Genomic DNA, 19,449 nt, shown 5'->3' on the forward strand with positions numbered 1-19,449 from the left:
CTCTACTGAGAGACGTATATCATGCGGTATTTCGTCGTCTGTGAATTTCGAATATGTACAAAGAATGCCTCACAATAATAAACTACTAGTGATCTACACATTCGGACACGGTCGCAAACACTTCAGGCACGGCGGGCGCGTCTTACACGATGTAGCGGTAACACTCGTCGCAGTGGGGCGTGTCCTTGACGACGGGCAGGGCGGAGTCGGGCGGGGGCTGAGCGGGCGCGCCCAGGGCGATGCGGCCGTCGGGCAGCACCTGGTGGCAGCCTACGGGGATGCTGGGCCGGTGCGGTGGCTCCGGCGCCAGGCGCTCGGGCTCGGGCTGCGGCGTCTGCGTGCCCGTGGTTGCGCGCGGCACCGCCGGCTGCGGGGCGGTCTCCACGCGCGGGGTGCGCGACCGCGAGCGGTGCGAGCGCAGCAGGCTGCTCGGCGTCCCCGCCCGAGCCACGCTCGCACGCGAGTAAAATGGATTCGGCTCTGTCGTCACACCCTAACGCTTTACCCCGCTGATACTGTATAGTAGTATTGCGGATCCCAAGAATATCTTAGAATTTGCAATCATCTCACGCAGATTGAGCAAAATATAAATTGTTTAATAACAATTGATAAATTTCTCCCCGGCAAATATTGGAGTACCACTGCATTGAAGTCGACGAAGAGTAGAATGTAGATTGTAGATCTACCTTGCGTCATCAATCTCTCGACATTCGTCGACGGCATTTACTTCTAAATGTAGTGACAATCCAATTTTTGCTCGATGGTCTCTTAAAATTACAATATTATCATTTATCACAGAATGCATCAAGGACTTACAAGGTTCACATGTTCAGTTCATTGGGTAACATTATAACATATATTTTTTTTTGGATTCAGGTATAAAAATAAATGTCGTAACGTATATCAGGGGGTAAAGGTGTTAGCAAAAGGTACCGCGCAGATTAGACCGGGGGCGCATGCCATTTCCCTAAACAATTTGGAACCGCGAGTGTTTGCGACCGTGTCGGGCGGTAGTCGTCCGACTTACGTGATGAGTCTCTCGCACTCCTCGCAAATGTTTTGTCCGGGTGGCAGGCCGCCCGTGTTGTTGATGGGCGCATCGGGCCGCGTGACGGGCGCGGACACGTGTCGCAAACCGCTAACACCGCTAACCGGTGTCGTAGACATCGGCGGGACTTCGGCTACATGCCAATTAGGTTCTGATTAATACTGAGCTCGTTGTTGACCACAATTTTAGCAAGTAACACTGGTTCAAATTTAACCATTAACTACCTATTGTAAGTGTTATAAAACGTGATTTCCCTATATCAAAGGATTGTAGTGAATATATACAGTGAAAAGTTCATAACACATGACGTAACAGATGAATATTGGAACATTTTTAGAGAATCTGGGAATAACACCCACACACGCAATAACATGATTTATTTATTTGATTTCGGATTTAAGTTTTGTGTCAGTTATCATCAGAGGCACTTTTAGATTTTTCGTATTCGGGACATCTTTATATGTCTCTAAACATAGATCAGTCACTATCTCAAAAATCTCTTATATTCTTAGCCAATACAAATCATGTAGTAGAAGATGGTTGCGTGTGTGGGCAACAATATTCGGATAGTATAAATTGCGTATCTTATACCTGGCTCAGGATCGTTTTCAGCTTCTTGTAGCACCTTGAATACGGCACTCTTTTCTGCGTCGTACGTTTTTTCATTCTTTTTGAAATTAACTCTGTAAACATATTTGAAGTAAATTAGTGTCTTATGCCTTTTAATTACCTTCTAATAGCATTGTAGATTTCTTAACGTGTTTACATCTACTATAATAATAATTCGTGGCAGTGATGAGTGAATACATAAACTCCTGATAAACACAACCAAAACTACATTCCCTTGAACATTCAGAGTTAGCCAGCTACCTGTAAACAGGTGTTGCGTTTGATTTTTGAATGCTTGAACTGTTTTTTGAGTACACATACAGTAACATACGTTTATGTAAAGTCAGCAGTAATAATCGTAAAGTAATTTATTAAGAATTATTCGTAAACATTTACAATTAAAAAAACTCTTTCCACAGAGATTTAACTATTCTTAAACATAATATATGTTCTCATTCCCTAAGCAGTCAACAAATTACGTAATTATGCTTCATAATGCTCTTAAGAAATCAAAATGCAGATGCATATTATTGTTCAGGCACAAGCAATAACTTGGAACATGACTAACGATTTTTATTAGAATTTACGTCAAGATGCGTAAACAAGGATAGAGCTTCATTTCCATTTCGTTTCAAAATCTCGTATGTGTTAGTTCTCGTATCTATCGCAATATTGTTTATTGATACCAGCTTAATGAAATATTTACCCCAATACTCCGCCAGCTAACACCTCGGTTTGGGCGGAGAGTGTCTCGGCGATGGTCTTGTCACTGTACATGTTGACTGGCGTGTTGTACTGTTTGTTCACAATGCTCTTCACCGAGTCGCTTCCATTCATCTGTAAATCGAATTGCGACCTATTTTTAAGAACCAAACATTGAAAATCCGAATCTTAGAAGTTAGATAAATTGTCAAAGCGTTAGCATATTTCTAATCCTATTAAGGCTCAGGGACCAGGGTGTAGTTCCCTTTTTCGGGATCATTTTTTCAAAGATTATTATTTCTTGGTTTGTTCAATAATAAGTATTTGGAAACAGACGTATATTGCTTACATAGCCGAATGGTTTGGCAACGTTGTTGTGCCCAGATCCGAAGGCTCGGGATGGTTGTGGGGTGGCCTTCAACGACGTGGATGTTACTGGCACAGGGCTAGCACCGAGAGGACGCGAACCTGGCCTGGGGAGGCTACCAGTGGGAGTCACGCTAGGCCTCCATGTACTACCGCCGCTAAAAAGAAAGAGAGTTTCAAGTGTTTTAAAGCATTTAACCTGCCAAGGAGCCAAGGACTTTATTTCCAGAGATATAAAGCGAAGAAAATTCGTAGAAAAGTATAACTTAAACAAGAAAATGTTTTATTACGAAGATATATTGCTGTTGACCTAGACCATGGTTTATAAATTGTTTCAACTAGCACAAGTAACCTGATTGAATACGCTTACATAATGTTGCCTGGGACCATATATGTAAAGTGATGGTGTAACCAGTATTCCGTGATTCTTGATTAACTTATTGTCGATGTAGTTACTCAGTAAATAGAAGATTGAAGGTTATTGATATTCAAGGTTGTGGTAGTATTTCTAAGTTTTACGATCTGTTTCTTCTTTTCTCTTCTAACGGGTGTTGTATCCTTAGATAAATTTATAGGCATCTCCGTCATTTGGTCGGTTTATGGTTTGTCAACCAAATGATATCTGGCAATTTCTCTGATACTACTATATTTACCGTTGCACGGTGAGCTCGAGCATAGGCCCTGCGGCACGGATGGTGTCCTGGGCCTCTTGGTGCCGCAGTGTGTACACATCGGTGTTGTTGACGCGGATCAGCGCATCGCCCGCCTGCAGACCGGCGCGCTCTGCTGCGCTGCCACCGTTTACCTGGGAAATAACAATCGTAATTCATGATACGAGTTTAACCATTGGATTTCAAGGTTCATGAATTACCTCGTCTTTGATGTTGTATGTTTAGCCATTTTTTAAGGTTTTCATATTTTATTTCTAAATATTAACTCAAGATGCTACGAGTATGAGCGGTTAAGCTCGCGTAAGTCCCAACTGAGTAGTATTGCAAGAATTGAGGATTCTATACATTTTTGTAGTAATGTAAGCTATAATTTGACCATATTCAATGGTCACTCGTACTTTTCTTGACAATTGAGCTATACAGCAACTATTTTCTCTCCTAAATTAAAATTGAATTTTACTAGCTCAATAAGGCCATATTATGAGTTCGTGACTTCTCTTTGGTTTGGTTTGTTTACATAGCACGGTATTCATAGCAGTTATTGTAACTTATGCTGAAATCTTGATTACAATCGTAATTGGTAAGCTAAAATTGCACGTCGTGTGCGGTCCATATATAATAAATGGAAATAAGTTTATCATGGTTTATTTGAATATAATGTACCGTTTTAATATATTCTACATTTTCCGTATTAGTCATTAGGATAATATTCTGTTATTTATGGTAAAATTAAAATTATCATCAATATGACATTTAAAGCTACAAACAATATGAATATATTCATTTAGGACAATTTTGAGAACTATAAGGTTAATTCTATGTCTCATTTGCTTCCTAAGATGCCTTTCTGTATTACTTATTGTTTTTATCCTTTTTCGGCTGATATTGCATTTTGTTTCTTTTATTAATATATTTTAATTATTTGATATGAAACGGCACAACCGGTGCTACCAGTTTGCTGCCTTTATGTCTATTTTTGTATGATTTGTTTTTGTCGCTAGTTAGACGTATGCTCTTAATTCGTGGAACTACACTATACTTGGTGGTGACCTAATCCTTTGTTTTATTTATGAGGAAATTTTACCGTGTGCGTAAAGCTGCAACTGAAGGAAAGTCACCGTTGTTTGTTACGTATCAAAATTAAGAAGCAGTTTCAATCCTAATATTATGTACTTCTCCATCTCTAGTTCTATTAAGTAATACTATTATGAACTTATAATTCCTCCTAAAATTGTGCAACTGCTAAAAGAATTTAAGAACGCTAATGCGCAGATCGATCTAAATCGAGCGGCATCTCTAGTTAGGTCCAGGTATTTTTAGTCAGCATTCCTAGACGCAGGTACACTTTAGTTCGGAATGCGAAACGGCTGCAGGGAGCGGAAGGAAGAAGAGATGACGTCACGGTCACAATGAGATCAGCGCGAGCCACGTGTCTGGACGAGAGGATCCACTCGTTTTCAAACGACATAACTCGTATAACGACAACGCGTCCATCGAAAGTAAAACCATTTCTAGTACTAGAGAGTAGAGACAAAAGTAGCAATGGTGGAAATATAAAATGATTAGATGTCCCGCGCGGCTTCGCCCGCGTAAATTAGGAATTTTACAGGAACCGTACATTTTCCCATAAAAAATAGCTTATGTCCCTACTCCCTTCACTTGGTCTACTCTATATCTGTGCTTAATATTGCCATAAAAATTGCTCCGGTAGTTGGTAATTTCTTATATTTCCTCCGTTTTTCCCACATTTTCCTGAGTTTCTTCGGTCCTATTAGTCTTAGCGTGATAATATTTAGCCTATAGTCTTACTCGATAAATGAGCTATTTAACACTGAAATAAGTTTTAAATCAGACCTGTAGTTCCTGAGATTAACACGTTCAAGCAAATCAAAAGCTTCAGGTTTATTATATTAGGTAGGTGTTGATTTTTTAATTATCGCTTGACAAACTCGAGTCTCGATCTAAAAGACTATGAAAATTACCAATAACAGGGTCATTATGGGCTCATAAGTCATAACCATGGGACGATGCATGGTATAATATGGTAGTGATGATGATTAATGTAATTTGCATAGTAGCATATGCTTCCCGTTCTTAAAACAACGCCGAAACTCCCAAACTTGTATCTATAAAGAATCAGGAGTTCTCTCAGCACCTTCCGAACCACGGTATACCAGGTATACCTCGGTGCAAAATCTTACTTGTTGGTAGCATATGCTTAGAATACTTCTGACGAATCCGAAGTCACCACATGTTTCCCTATAAATTTTGAGGAGTTCCCTCGATTACTTATGGATCCTTCATCAGACTTTTGTGAATATAATACCAAATTGGGATGATACCCTATATACCAAAAGAAAAATTTTGAAAATCAGTTAACAAACGGCGGAGTAATCGTTGAACATAAGAAAACGAACATAACACCTCCCCCATTTTGAAAGTCGGTTAAAATTGTAGCCTATGTGTTATTCTGATGTATGAGCTATATTATTGTAAAGTTTCATTAAAATCCGTTCAGTAGTTTTTGCGTGAAAGAGTAACAAACATCCATACATCCACACATCCATACATCCATACATCTATACATCCAAACAAACTTTCGCCTTTATAATATTATAAGTAGGATATGCAAGAAACTACCATCAATATTAAATCATTTAAAAAAAATACATTTGAGTCCGGACTTACACAAATTACTTCTATTGCCATATCTGTCTTAATAAAGATATCAATTAATTTGCTTTTGAACCTGAAGAACGACACGAATTAAGTTTGCTAATTATTCTTGTACATCAACAAAGTTATTATTTGATTGATTATTATATTTTATATAAGGCGCTTCGGTTAGCTCTTTCGTTAGCTTATCTACAGTAAACATGAAATAATAATAATATATTGTAGAGAAGCGACCTCACCACAGTAAACTGTACTTAAGTGACACATACCTGCTGTTTTAGGTCAAATTATTATCTCCTTTGTTTCACAGTCACATTAAGACCTAAATTTTAATACCGGTATAGCAACACAAGGACAACTAAAAAGGTGTGCATACCGGTTTTTAATAGATACTCAGTTCTTTCCACTACGTTACGTGTCTTATCACTAAAGTGAACATACGCCTTCCACATTTATATGCTCCCCTTCCTATCTGTCAGCTGTCGAGAATTTAATGTTTCTGCCAACAGTAAAACTCGCATAGCCTTCCTTCGGACACTCGTTGGCAGTGACCTCGCTTGCCATCTACCCTCTGTACTTAAGACTTGGCATTGTGATATGTAATACATATTCTCATATTATACTCAATATACTAAAGATTGTGTATTGAAGTACTATTTTTGTCGTATAATAATTTATTTCCGTTTCATAGCCTCATGCCAAGGGATGATTCAGTGCAAATCAAAGTCTTTACTAAGTCTAAACGTCACGAAATATAGAGTTATGCTCTACCAACAACATATGCGTAGGTAACCATTAGCAGAATTTGCGAAAATATCACATAGTGATCGAAACTCTCATTTTAAAACCCCTCATCACAATACGTGTCTAAAAATAACAACAAGTATACAAAGAACTTATGTCATTTATCTACACATCAATGAAAGTAAAGTTGAAAATATTTCATTTTTTGTCGTATGGCAATGCCCTTAGCCTGCGCGTGCGCAGTCTATACAAGGCAGTGGAAATACAAGAACGGGAGATTAATGCAGGCCCGCCTGCCGGCTGAGGTCGCGCCATATATTTTTTATTTACTGTTTACTCCTTTTTTAAGTATTGAGTTCTCTAAAGCGCACGAGCCACAAACGATAATGTTATTTACAGCATTCTTAAAACACAGGAACGTGCAAGTTGGGCGACATTGTTAATGAGCATATGTTATTATTTATTAATTAAAACGTGTGTCAATGAAAATACATGCAATGTGTGTCAACTACACTTGCATGCATTTTCATTGAATTTTAAAAGTGCTAAGGTCTAGGTAAACGAGGGTTCAAGTCAAGTATTTAGTTAAGATCCTCCATAATATAAGTAAGTCCTCGATAGTCTAAATAAGTCTCCGGTCTAGACTCTAGAGTCTAGAGTTTAGACTCAAGAATTAAGATACTCAAGATGACGGTTTAAGTGCTTTCATGGTTATTGCTGTTAATGTTCCAAAGATGTTAAGTACACCAATGCAAAAGGAATTAAAGGAACAGACGCCATGCAAGTTATAACGGTTGTATTAAAAGTACTGAGAACGAAGGTAAATATAATTGTCATGCAATATGATAAATTAATTGCATAGTGATTTATTGCTTTGGAGATATTGACACTGATAATTTAGGAGCACGGCAATATTGTTCGAGACTGGAGCTACTATATAGATTTTAGATAATTGCTTTTGGATCTTTTATGCATAACTAACGATATTGGTAATATTTGTACTGACTTGTAGAGATCTCTGTATATTCTAGATAAGAAAATTTCAACAAGGAATAAAAAGTGAAAAAAAATTATGTCCTACATCCCTACATGCAATCACTAAGTACTCATAAATAAAATAAAATTGAGACTAGTAGATACTGCTTATAGATTCCCAAAAACGTCTAAACTTCCGCGTTTATATGACGTGAACTTGATATTATATGAACTAAGTACCCACAAGTAAACGAAGCTTACTTTTTCCGTGAGAACCACGTTGTAACTAGTGATTCATCTTTTATTTATTACAGATGAAAAACTAGCTTAATAGATGCAATTAAATTCTGTATTTGCACATAATAGAGTTTTAGTGTCAATGATTTAACCTCTGCAAAAGAATATTTACAAGACTGTAAAAACGAACGCTACGAATGCTACGATAGACACTATTGATACAAAAACACGCACAGTTAAATATATGACAAAAAAAAATTGGATTAGGTTTCAAGTTCCATGCATGTGGGGAAAAGTGTAGAGGGGCCAGAAGGATAATGTGCCTACATAATTAAAACTTAAGAACCCTAACACTGAATTGCAATGAAGAGTATTGTATTACGCAAGTAGACCGAACAAGAAGGGTGGAAACGATGAAACGAGAAGTGGGGTTAAGTTAAGTCTCAAATTGAACACAGGTACGAAACCAAAAGTGTGGAATTATTGGGTTCTGAATCAAACGCTTTAGAATGATCAGAAAACTATATTACAATATAAATAAATAAATAGTTAAATATAAGTAGATATTTACCTGTCAAATCGAATGCCAAATACCTCAAGATACATTACCAGAGCGAGATAAGAAAGAACTCAAGTAATTTGTTTCACCCACCCAAATAATTAGAAAATGCCAATGACGATAATCCACGGAACGTTGTCGCCGTGCAACGCTCCAATTTCAAAACAAATCCCTTCCAGTACGTGACTCAGATTGTGCTCCGAACGACAAACCCGACTGGTTGCGCAACTCCTGTTTGGCCAGTTAGATTAATAAGAGTGAATCTGACTCCTAAAGTCGGGAAACGGACCAGCATTCGGATAACGATAAACCTAATTTTAACGGATCTAGATTAAATATTCTGAACAACCTGGTGCACCAAATGGATCCAGGTTATGTTCATAAACATTCAAATCTAGTTAACTCGATGGATTCATAAAATTTAATGATCCATCTTTATTTATGGTACATCGCTAATCGTCCAACAACGGTCTATCAAGACCAGATCACGACTTTTGGCCCATATTGCTACTTCTTTCTATATTGTTTTTCTTATAGGAAGTGAATTTCTTAAAAAAAAACAATCTTAAAAATATTTTAAGCTTACCGACCTAAAAACGTAAATCAACAGTTAACTTGGCCAAGAAGTGTTTGACTGGATTTCCCAAACCGCTTTTTTGCGCGGCAAGGCTGAAAACTATCTTATATTTTCAAGATATCGTTTTAATTTTTGATTTTAAAAGTAAAACGTAACGCTTATAATTTGGGCCTATCCTTATTTTTTTTAAAATTATTATTATTTTCCAAGAAAATAAACATAAATAGGCGATTTCCAATTTTGGTGGCTTGTCGCGGACCTATTTTACTCAATATCTAGACCGATTAACAGAAAACTTGATACTGGATTAGATTTTTATGTAGTCGTTTTATATAGTTGACTCTTCATAATATGTGAATTTTATTGTACTAACTTCTGTAGTTCAGTTTTTATGACACAATTTAGGTCCGTCGCGGAGAATTTTTAAACTTTGGTGGGATTTACGAAACGTTGTTTCTACAAAATACCATTGATCCTTTAAGCATAAAAAATACGTCATTTACTTCATTTAGCCACACGCTTACCAGTTTAGGAGGTGGCTGTGGGCTGGGTCGTACCAGTTTCCAGCCAGAAATGAAAGAAAACCGTTTTATCACAAAACCCCCGATTTTATGCAATTCTGGTGTACTTAAATTATCCTACCTATCTATCCTATCGGTAGAGTTTTGGTTGGTTTATAGTTAAGTTAATGTGCTATAACTTTAGTGCACGTAGTTTTTTTTTTTTAAGATTATTTTTCAAGCGAATTCCAATTTTGGTGGGTAAGAGGGTGTGTAAAACATTATTTTTACAAAATATCATTGATTCTTGAAGCATAAAAAATACGCCATTCACTTCATTCTGTCACAAGCTAACTCGTCTAGGTGGTGGTTGTCGTACCAGTTTCCCGTAAACACCTAATCCCCAATTTTGGTGGAAACAAAGATTTCCACCAAAATTATATAAAAAATGCTAGTTGTTGAAATCCACTCGTTTACTGTTACGTATGATTTTAAAAATATTGTTTTTCATCTAGATTAGGTTTTGGCATTTAAGCATAATTTAAATTAATGTATGAATACATAATAATATTAAAATTTTAAGCAATATATTTTGTTCCTTAGATCTCTTTCTCACGTACACTCTTGTATTAAGTTTTACTTTTTGGCAAAATGAGCTCACTCATTTTGCCAAAAAGTAAAATGTTCGATACGTTAGAATTTTTTCATGCTTGAGTTTTCTTGCTTAGAATATTTGAAATTAACGAAGTGCATAATTATATCACGTGCGTATCTTCCGTCCATGACTCCATGAGACGTAAACCGCGTAACTAGAGCTCAGCTGTTGCTACCTTGAAGCCAATATACTTAAGCAATAAGCATGCATGATTTGATAGAGATTTTCTTGAACTGTGTCAGTCTTTCCATGTAAAAATTTTATACAAGTTAAGATTGTGAGTTCCGATTCTACCATGTAACAAGAAATCAAAGTTTAGGAGAGATAATGCTCCAGTAGATCTACGCTTAATAGCAATTTAACTAAATAAGCCATTCCGCTACTAATAGACGCATTATCATAAGTGTTACTGTTCGTAAATATGGGTGAGTGAACTCCTAAATTTGTTGAGGTTAATTACCTTGCTAGAAATAAAATGTTAACACGTGATAACTAGCAGAACTGCACAATTTTTATAAAATCTACTAGATGTTTGTCCTAGAAATATCAGATATAGAATATTAATATTTGGTAAGATTGATTGTTTATGATAGCCAAAGAGCAATAAAAATAAAATATAGATTTTTAAAGTGAGCAATGCAATGATAGCCTCAGTGCATAACAGATTTTGTGATAAGAGTTAAGACTCGATATCCAGATCATACGCCCGTCATGGGAATGACTTTTGCCTTAATGATGGGTTTGAAGATAGATATAATTATTTAGAAATCTTTTCTGTCCACTTGAAGTAATTTACATGCATGTGGTGTTGTTATTAATGTATTAGGTAGTCTAGCCTGAATATGAAAACATAAAAACGCAGCAAATTCTTCAGTTGATTACCCTCAATGGTCAGGTAATTCGAGACATCAGCAGTCTTTTTTAGAGATGTGCCGATCATGACTTTGGCCGACTAGCCGACTAGCCGATTAGTCGGCTGTAAAGAAGCCGACTAATCGGCCGACTAGTCGGCCAAGCCCATCATGGTTTCGGAAGTTTCCGTAACGCTTTTTTACTGCTGTTTCGCGGGAAACTCGCACACGCCGCCTGCAAACGTACGTTACTTTAATGTAATTTCAATAATAGCAAAAAAGTAAAAAGCCGATTCGGCACAAAGCGCTGACTATTCGCCGACTACAAAAGTGGCCAGATAGTCGGCTTTACCGACTAGTCGACACATCTTTTTTTAAATTGAACATCATATTTTAATTTAAACTAACATTTAGGGAAACGCTGACACAGAAATTATTAGTGACTAGGTAATTTAGTTTCTGTTTTTTTTGTGCAAAAAATAGGTTTTGATCACTTTTGATAAACAAAAGATTTTGAAACCTCTGTAACACTTATTTAAAATATTCGAGTTAACAGTCTTCAGCTGACGCGTTTAGCAATTACTTTGTCCGATAAAAACTGAAACGATGACGCCTTCTGTTTCCATTGTAATTGTAAATTCAAAGATACTTAATTATATTTAGAAAAAACATTAATAATAATAGATATTGATAGTCCGCAAACAAGGTCAGCGTTATTTGTTTTATGCACAGAAATGGATATAAACACACCGGCAAAATTAGAGGAACATAACAAAATTTTAATTTTTTTTTTAATTGTTCACTGATTTTTATATATTTATTTATTTATTTACTAATTGATTATTAAAAAATAAATTTTATATAAATTTAGGGCATAAAAACGTGAAAAATAGAAAAAATCAACAAAAATAAAAAAAATAAGAAAATCTTTGAAATTTCAGTAGTAAGTTTTTAAGATAAATTCTTCATTTTTATTAAAGAAATGCCATGTTAAAAGCGTGTCATGCTGGTGTAATCTCAAAATCAATGCTGGTGTAAAATCAAAATCTCAAGAGGGCCTGGATACGCCATTCCATGCTTGCATTTTAATTGTCAATCATTTCCTGTGGGATATTCTCCTACTTCTCCAATAGCGCCAACTCGAGCTCCTGGACACATTTTGGAGCTGGAGTTTTAACTCGTACCGTTCACCCATTGATGTGCCACACGTCTTCAATCGGATCCACATCCGTAGACCACGCTGGCCATCTATGGCTACGCCAGCATCGTTTAGGTAATAATGCCCGATTTTCTTACTCTATGGACGCACATAAAATTGAAATTACTACCTAAAACTGTGTAAAAGGCAGACCATGCAGTTCCAAGATGTCGGTGCTATAGCTCTGTATTGTCAAAGTACCATCATCTATAATCATCAGCTCCATGCGGGCTCCAAATCATATGCAACTCCAAACCATTACGAAGCCTGCATCATAGGCCACTGTTTCCGGTAAGTTTGATGGCCTGTAGCTTTCTAGATAATTTATCCACATTCTTTATCGCCTGTCAATATTGTATTGACAGAATTTGCTCCCATCACTGTACAGCACAAGATTTCACTCACTTGTCTAATTTTGATGTTCACGCGCAAATCTTAGCCTGGCTCTTCGGTGTCCTGTCTCAAGTTTTGGTGCCCTTGCTGGCACTTTTGAGTTTAATTTAACTTCTTTGAGTCTTCTTCTTACTGTACAATCACTTACACGTTCATCTTGGACCTGTTCCGACAGGTTTCGTGTCTACATAGCAGTTTGAGGTCGATTTCTTAAGTTTTGTTTCCTTACAAAATGGTCATCCTGAACCATTGTCACCCGATATCTGCCTTGTTCTCGTCTCCGAACGTAAGATCCAGTCTCTCTGAAGCGTTGAAAGTTACGATGAACCACGGAAGCCGACACACCTGGCCTGACTGACCGAACGGTAGGTGTGACCTTTCTCTATCGTGGTCACAGCTCTAGCTGTCGCAGATGCTGGGAAATCACTAATTTTGTATCTAAGCAATGTGTTCTTCCAAAAACCAAACAATCAAATGAGTTGAGCATACCTTGCACCCCGCTAAAGCGCCATTCTTATCAGGAACACTTACAACGTCAATAATCGAAAAACACTTATTAGGGCATAATTGCTATAAAAACCTGTCAACTTGCCAGTTTTGTTTAATATTTTATTTCTTGAATGAGCTTAGAAGCTATAAAAAAGGCTTTCATACAGCCCGGCCCACTTGAGTTCAAGTTTTGGCCCTTTTTACCAATGTTCCGCTAATTTTGCCAGTGTGTGTAGTTTTATGCCAAGAAACTGAAAGTTTCACGAAAAGCTCCTGATGAAAATAATGTTAAATCAGTATTTGTGAATATTGTGATTAAAAATATTGCATTTTGTTCTTATTATATTATTGAATCAAATAGCAACGGAGATAAAGAAAAAAAATGATCTAGCAGCAACACAGACAGCGTAGAAATGAATACTGAACATTATAAATGATGATGAGTTTCGAAACAACTTTAACGAGGCCGTCTAACAGTTAATGAGAGGTAAAAGCTTTATCCGATAACTAATCATCCGTTTGCGCATTGAAAAAAACGTGACAAATGTTAATTACTCGACTCCTTATCCTTCAACTGCACGAATGCCAACAACAACAGACGCTGAGTACGTTGCATGATAAAAACTCGTGGACTAGAACGTTAAATACGTTAACGGGTAAAACAAAATCAAAGTAAAACATCGATTTCTACTGCTCTATCCTCGTGATTATTTTCTGCTGGTACTTTAGCGATTTCAACTTGTTAACATTGCAAATATGATTTTAATTCCTAAAGAAAACTATAATATATTTGAAGTGTATACGCAAAAAGCGTCGCGTCGCTCGTCTCATTGCTTCAGGAATTTTTATTATAATATATCAAAGGTTAATTGAGTCGTTCAGTTTTTTGTCCAACGAAATGCAACACACCGGAGTGTATTGGCTGTGGTCGCAAGAGAGGTCGATACTCGATTGCCTGGCAAGAGTGGGCGTATTGAATAGGTACATGGACAACAAAAAACTTTTAAATAACTGTTAATATTTAAATTTCAAATGTAACGGATTCAAACCTCATTGTACTGCTCACAGTTTAACCTAACAATCTATTTGTTTTAGAGTTCTGACACCAAACAAACATAAAAGTTTATATAATAGCTCCCACACCGGTTTCGGTAACGTTGGCCGGTTTTGAAACCAGGCCAGCTACGCAGGAGTAATTTTATAGTGCCCAAGTGTGTGCGTAATACACAAGAGCACTCTCTATTCCTTTACTCTCATAACCCAGTGGGACGGAAGACCGACACGACCGGCGAGAGATGAGGCGCAGGACCGAATTTTTACATGCCCATCCGACGCATGGATCATCTTACTTGTCAGACAATCAGGTGATCAGCCTACTCATATATTATATAGCCTGTATATACATTTTATATAAGTATAAACTTTTCTTGAACCATTACAGTTAATCAGATTATTTTAATGTAGTGGACTAGGTTAAAAAAATGAGGGGATAATGAATTTCAAACTTCTTATTTTAAAATTATATGACAGGAAAAGACAGTTATAAACCTAATTTTTAGTTGACACAAAAAGTTGCAATCTGTGAGGTATTAAAGATCCGAAATATATCGTTACAAAAAACGTTACGTACGTAAACAAAAATAAACTTTAGGTAATGTACAAAAGTATTTGTAAATATCTTACCTTTTGGACAACTAGAGGTGTGCCAAAATCTTTTCCGCCCTGCAACCGGAAGCCGAGAGGTTGCTGGTCAGATTTGTTTAACCGCACAGTTAATAACTGTGCCATCTGAAATAAAAAAGTAGAGATTATTAGCAATTTCAAAATATAACTTAATACAACTGGTGATCCTAAAATAGAATAGAGATTAACAGAAACAAAATTAGGTCATCCTATGGCTTTATAAACATCCTCGTCCATATTTTCCTCTATGAGAGCGACCAAGTGTAATTATAACCTGGATTACACTTGCGCCGAAGCATAAGACAAGTCTGGCATTTGATTGACCTAATTGAACATTTATTTTCTCTCTCAAAGATTCACTGACCGCACTCACTAAACATTCGGACACTGTGATATATTTTATCTCATCCGAGATCTAACTTCGAATCAAAAGACATTAGTGAAAGGAGGCTAAGAGCTTTCGTTTTTTAGTACAGGGAATAAACAATAACTAATCATTTATCAGTTTTCACAAACTAGATTTCTCTTCGCTTTATACGAAATTTCATTAGGCAGGTTGGTACCGATAAAATCTACAATCGATGAACATTTCAAATGGTTTTAATTCTATTGTTCGAATATTATAATATTTACACATAGAACCTTTACTACTATTAAGACCCGACTTTCTTCTTTATCTAAGAGAACCGAATATGTACCTGCTAATAATAAAATAAGTTTCTACTATTTAGACTCATAATACAGTGTATATCATATTAAGGCGGGGATTAATCTCAATCAAAAACGATAACCTTGCACACAACCAAAGACCAAGCGTATACGCATCGCAATAAGATTTATTTTAGCTTAGCATAAAACTGTAGGTTCTCGGGCGGATCTTCTCTATTTTTCATGTTTTTTTTTAAATATCTTTGGAAATAAATATTAAGAAACAAAATTGTTCGGTTAAAGAATTTTTAATATAAATTTGCTAACAATTTATTCAAATAAAATGTACAATTATCCTAGTTAATACTTATATTTCGATGAAATAGAGTTTTTTCGGAGGTAAGTTTGTAAATTAATTACAGCCAAAGTGTTACGTTTTATTAAAAATGTTTATGGTTAAAGGTATTTTGAATATTGTGCTTTAAATCTCATATTTTTTAACACTTCGTTATTATATAGGAACTAGGTCAACCGGGAGTCACGGAATAACAAATTGGGGTTTATCCTCGCCTTAAGGGGTTTTATAATATTATACTCTTAAAATTTTAACTTATATTACAATATGTTTCATTTTGTAACTTTGAACTACAACGGTCAATAAGTTCACCACTCCATCGAGGCATTGTGAATAGTTTATTCACCTTAAAAGCTGAGCGTCTTTAATATTATAATCCTTATACTTTTTTGATTGACATCGCATAGCTCGGTGAATAATATAAAAACATCGCAACCAATGCTGCTTGATCGCTTGATGTCAATATTCCATAAGCTTTTCAATGTGCTACATCAATGTAAAATAAATCATTAACAAAGAACTCTAACAATTTTACAGATTCACTGAAGTACGCTTGCTAGGATTTTTCTGTATTATCCGGTGGCTTTAAAATCAAAATTAACGCACTCTTGGCGTCATAGTTTTGTGTTAATGTGATAATATATTTTTTACAATCGTATGAATTTATAAAGATATTCGTCTTATTAAAGTTATTCAATATTTTTATCATTGACAACGTACCGTACTTGGGATTACCAATGAGTCCTATTGATACAAATCTAATAGGACTTTCGAAAAAGGGTACTTCAAATTATTGTTGAGACTTCATTGCATACAATGTGAGTTTGCATTTCAATGCATCATAAACAACGTAGCGCCACACCGCTCCAGTCGGTCACACGTTGCTGACTATATCGTACACGCACCGTCTGCAACCTCAGACTGATGATATTCAATCTTCATTTCGCCAAATTATATGTCCTGGATCGCTTTATCTGCTTTGCTCCTTTAAAACATTATGTATTGCCTTTAGATCTCTATTACATATGTATCCCCATTTTGGTTCTCCATCTTTTCAGTGGTTTTACATGCGTGTACTTGTGTAATAATTCCATATCCTCGTAATGTTGTATTATATTGATAACGATGTTTAGATAAGTACGTCTTTTACCTTTCTCTACCAATATAAAATTTCAATGGGTATTTAGTATTTACTATATTTTATCAATTATTATTATCAACGTTAACTACTCGAAGCTTTTGTCCTAGGCAGATTTTATGTTTTAATAAGCTAAAATAAAATGTTTTATTATAATATTTTCAAATTATTTATTTTTTCCAATCCATAAACTATCAAACAACTTTTAACACGTCTAAATACTAATTATGAAATTATGATAGTTGTTATCGTCCTTGTATTAATCTTTGTCATTACAGGAGGAAATTTATTCCAAAATTCTTATGACACGTACATTTTCATGTAACCTTTCGTAGAAGTAGTTTATGGACTCATTGGATTTTAAATGATTATTATTAGTCATACGTAAATCGGTGACGTCATATTATGAGTGAGTAATCTGTAAAAACTGCGGCCGCGTCCAGTCGACCATCCAAATATTGGAGATGTTTTTACTTTTTTTTCGTCCTTATCAAGAAACGGATAGGTGTATTTAATTAGGTATGGAACAAACTCGATACGCAGCTGGTAGGTGTAACTGATGAGGCAGAATTCATTTCCTTAATAAAAGATTGCTATCTGAAGCTCTTCATAAATAAACACATCATCACAATATAATATTAAATGATAAGTCTTAATGCATTGTTGACCATAGAATAATGGATGCATGCGGAAATATAAACAGAAGCACGTGCAGAGGCTTCGATAACGACGGCTGGGATAAATCAGCGTTTGCACAGATGGGTTTTCTATCATGTACCAGTTAGACGGGCTATCAATAACCTCGATTTAGCTCGGTCCATGTCTACGCCATTATCGAAGCTATTGATCGATATTGTTCTAATGCTACCAGTATAATATTATTCGCTGAATATTTACGGTAATCTCTATTACCTACCTAAGCATGAAGATAGTTAACCATATTGTATTAAGTAAATATTCTAAGAACTTTATTGCAGGATCCTATTAAATCTGCTACTTCAACTGAAATATTTGTATAGTTGATATGAATTCTAACCATTATATTATTACATACATGCAATGCAAGAACTTTTTAGTTATTTATGCAAAGAAAATAATCTCAATTTGGTTCTTAATGTGGAGTAAGTAGTATCCAAACAAAATTCAAATAACGAACATGTTTTCTAAAGAATTCTATTTTAAGATTGCTAAGCAACTAACAACTTTACTCTTAAAATTTTATTTTCCGGTTATTTTTATGCCAGATTCGATCGCTGGTGAAAATTAAATTGGCTGATAATTACAAGGCGATAAAAATAACAGTATTTAAAAGCTCTCGAACGCTTCGGGAAACCAAATTCTTTAGCGATTCTGCTACAATTATATTTTGCAATAATTTAACCCATTTTATGGACGCGTCTACACTACGTGTGGCATTGGCAGAACACCTCAAAGTTAATGTCGACTGTGCTTATCTGAAAATAGATTTTTTGGCAAGCAGTAACGAAGAATACATACTACCGACGAGTTTAGCTCGACCAAATTATTTAACAGTAGGCGTCAAAAAGTGTTCACACCTAATAGTTAAACATCTTAGATATTAGGTGTTTGATAAACTAAAACAAATTATTAATTGTGCTTTTATTAGAAACTAACTTTAACTAGCTTGTGTCCATTTTTGTTAATGGCACAAGGAATTTTTTAATACTTTCCAGTGGCTACTGGCTGTGTCAGTGGTATGTACGATTCGTGGAAATATTATATCAGCAAAAACTTTATTACCATACGAAACCGTTCCACAAACCTATTTAAAATTTTAAATGCATGAAATATTTGAAATGTTTATAGTGCTGATGTCACTACGTCTATTTAGTTATTTAAACAGCTGCGTCCTTTGAGCAAACAAAACGAAATTTGATTCTACAGGCGATGTTTTGGAACGCCTTTCACTAATAGCTGGGATAAACCCATTACTCGCTACATTCGGTTGCGTATGGTACTACAAACCTATATCGAATGCCAGAGTCCGGCTGGATGTCGCAATCGCTGGCGTCTGTTGCATGTAAAGGTAACTGAGACGTGGCGCCACTCAAATTAGTAAATTCGCCCCTGCGATATGATCGGTGCACAAAGTATGTAATCTTCGAAGTCATGAATAATGGCCGATCGATCTTTATGCAACGAGCCACGTGCGTGAACTGAATTCCGTGAAATGTAAATTAAGTTCCAAAGAAATAAATGCAATCGATTAAAATTTACTTGGCGTTGCATCTACGGCTTCTATAACGGCCTACCATCTCTGAGCCAAGAATCACCTGAAACAACTACTTTTTTCCAAACTTTAATGTAGTGTATTCACAACTTTTTTGTATAGTACCTACCCAAATTAAAATCAT

General features: G+C 35.9%; 1 protein-coding gene across 10 annotated transcripts in view; it reads right to left on the reverse strand.

Moving 5' to 3' along the window:
- LOC121731303 (PDZ and LIM domain protein Zasp) overlaps window positions 1-19,449 on the reverse strand; it is a 42,078-nt gene that overhangs the window by 10,056 nt on the left and 12,573 nt on the right. For 8 of the 10 annotated variants that reach the window (XM_042120677.1, XM_042120683.1, XM_042120680.1 and 5 more), the window contains exons 2-7: window positions 14,934-15,038; window positions 3,379-3,530; window positions 2,709-2,883; window positions 2,364-2,494; window positions 1,640-1,731; window positions 147-480 (exon numbers count right to left, since the gene is read on the reverse strand). In XM_042120677.1, the coding sequence (XP_041976611.1) occupies window positions 147-480; window positions 1,640-1,731; window positions 2,364-2,494; window positions 2,709-2,883; window positions 3,379-3,530; window positions 14,934-15,038 (989 nt within the window). Of the gene's footprint in view, window positions 1-146; window positions 481-1,027; window positions 1,182-1,639; window positions 1,732-2,363; window positions 2,495-2,708; window positions 2,884-3,378; window positions 3,531-6,341; window positions 6,602-14,933; window positions 15,039-19,449 lie in introns of those variants that run through there. The other 2 variants (XM_042120675.1, XM_042120676.1) reach the window with 2 other exon arrangements.

Source organism: Aricia agestis, chromosome 10, assembly GCF_905147365.1.
Source record: "Aricia agestis chromosome 10, ilAriAges1.1, whole genome shotgun sequence".
Classification (NCBI taxonomy): Eukaryota; Metazoa; Arthropoda; class Insecta; order Lepidoptera; family Lycaenidae; genus Aricia; species Aricia agestis.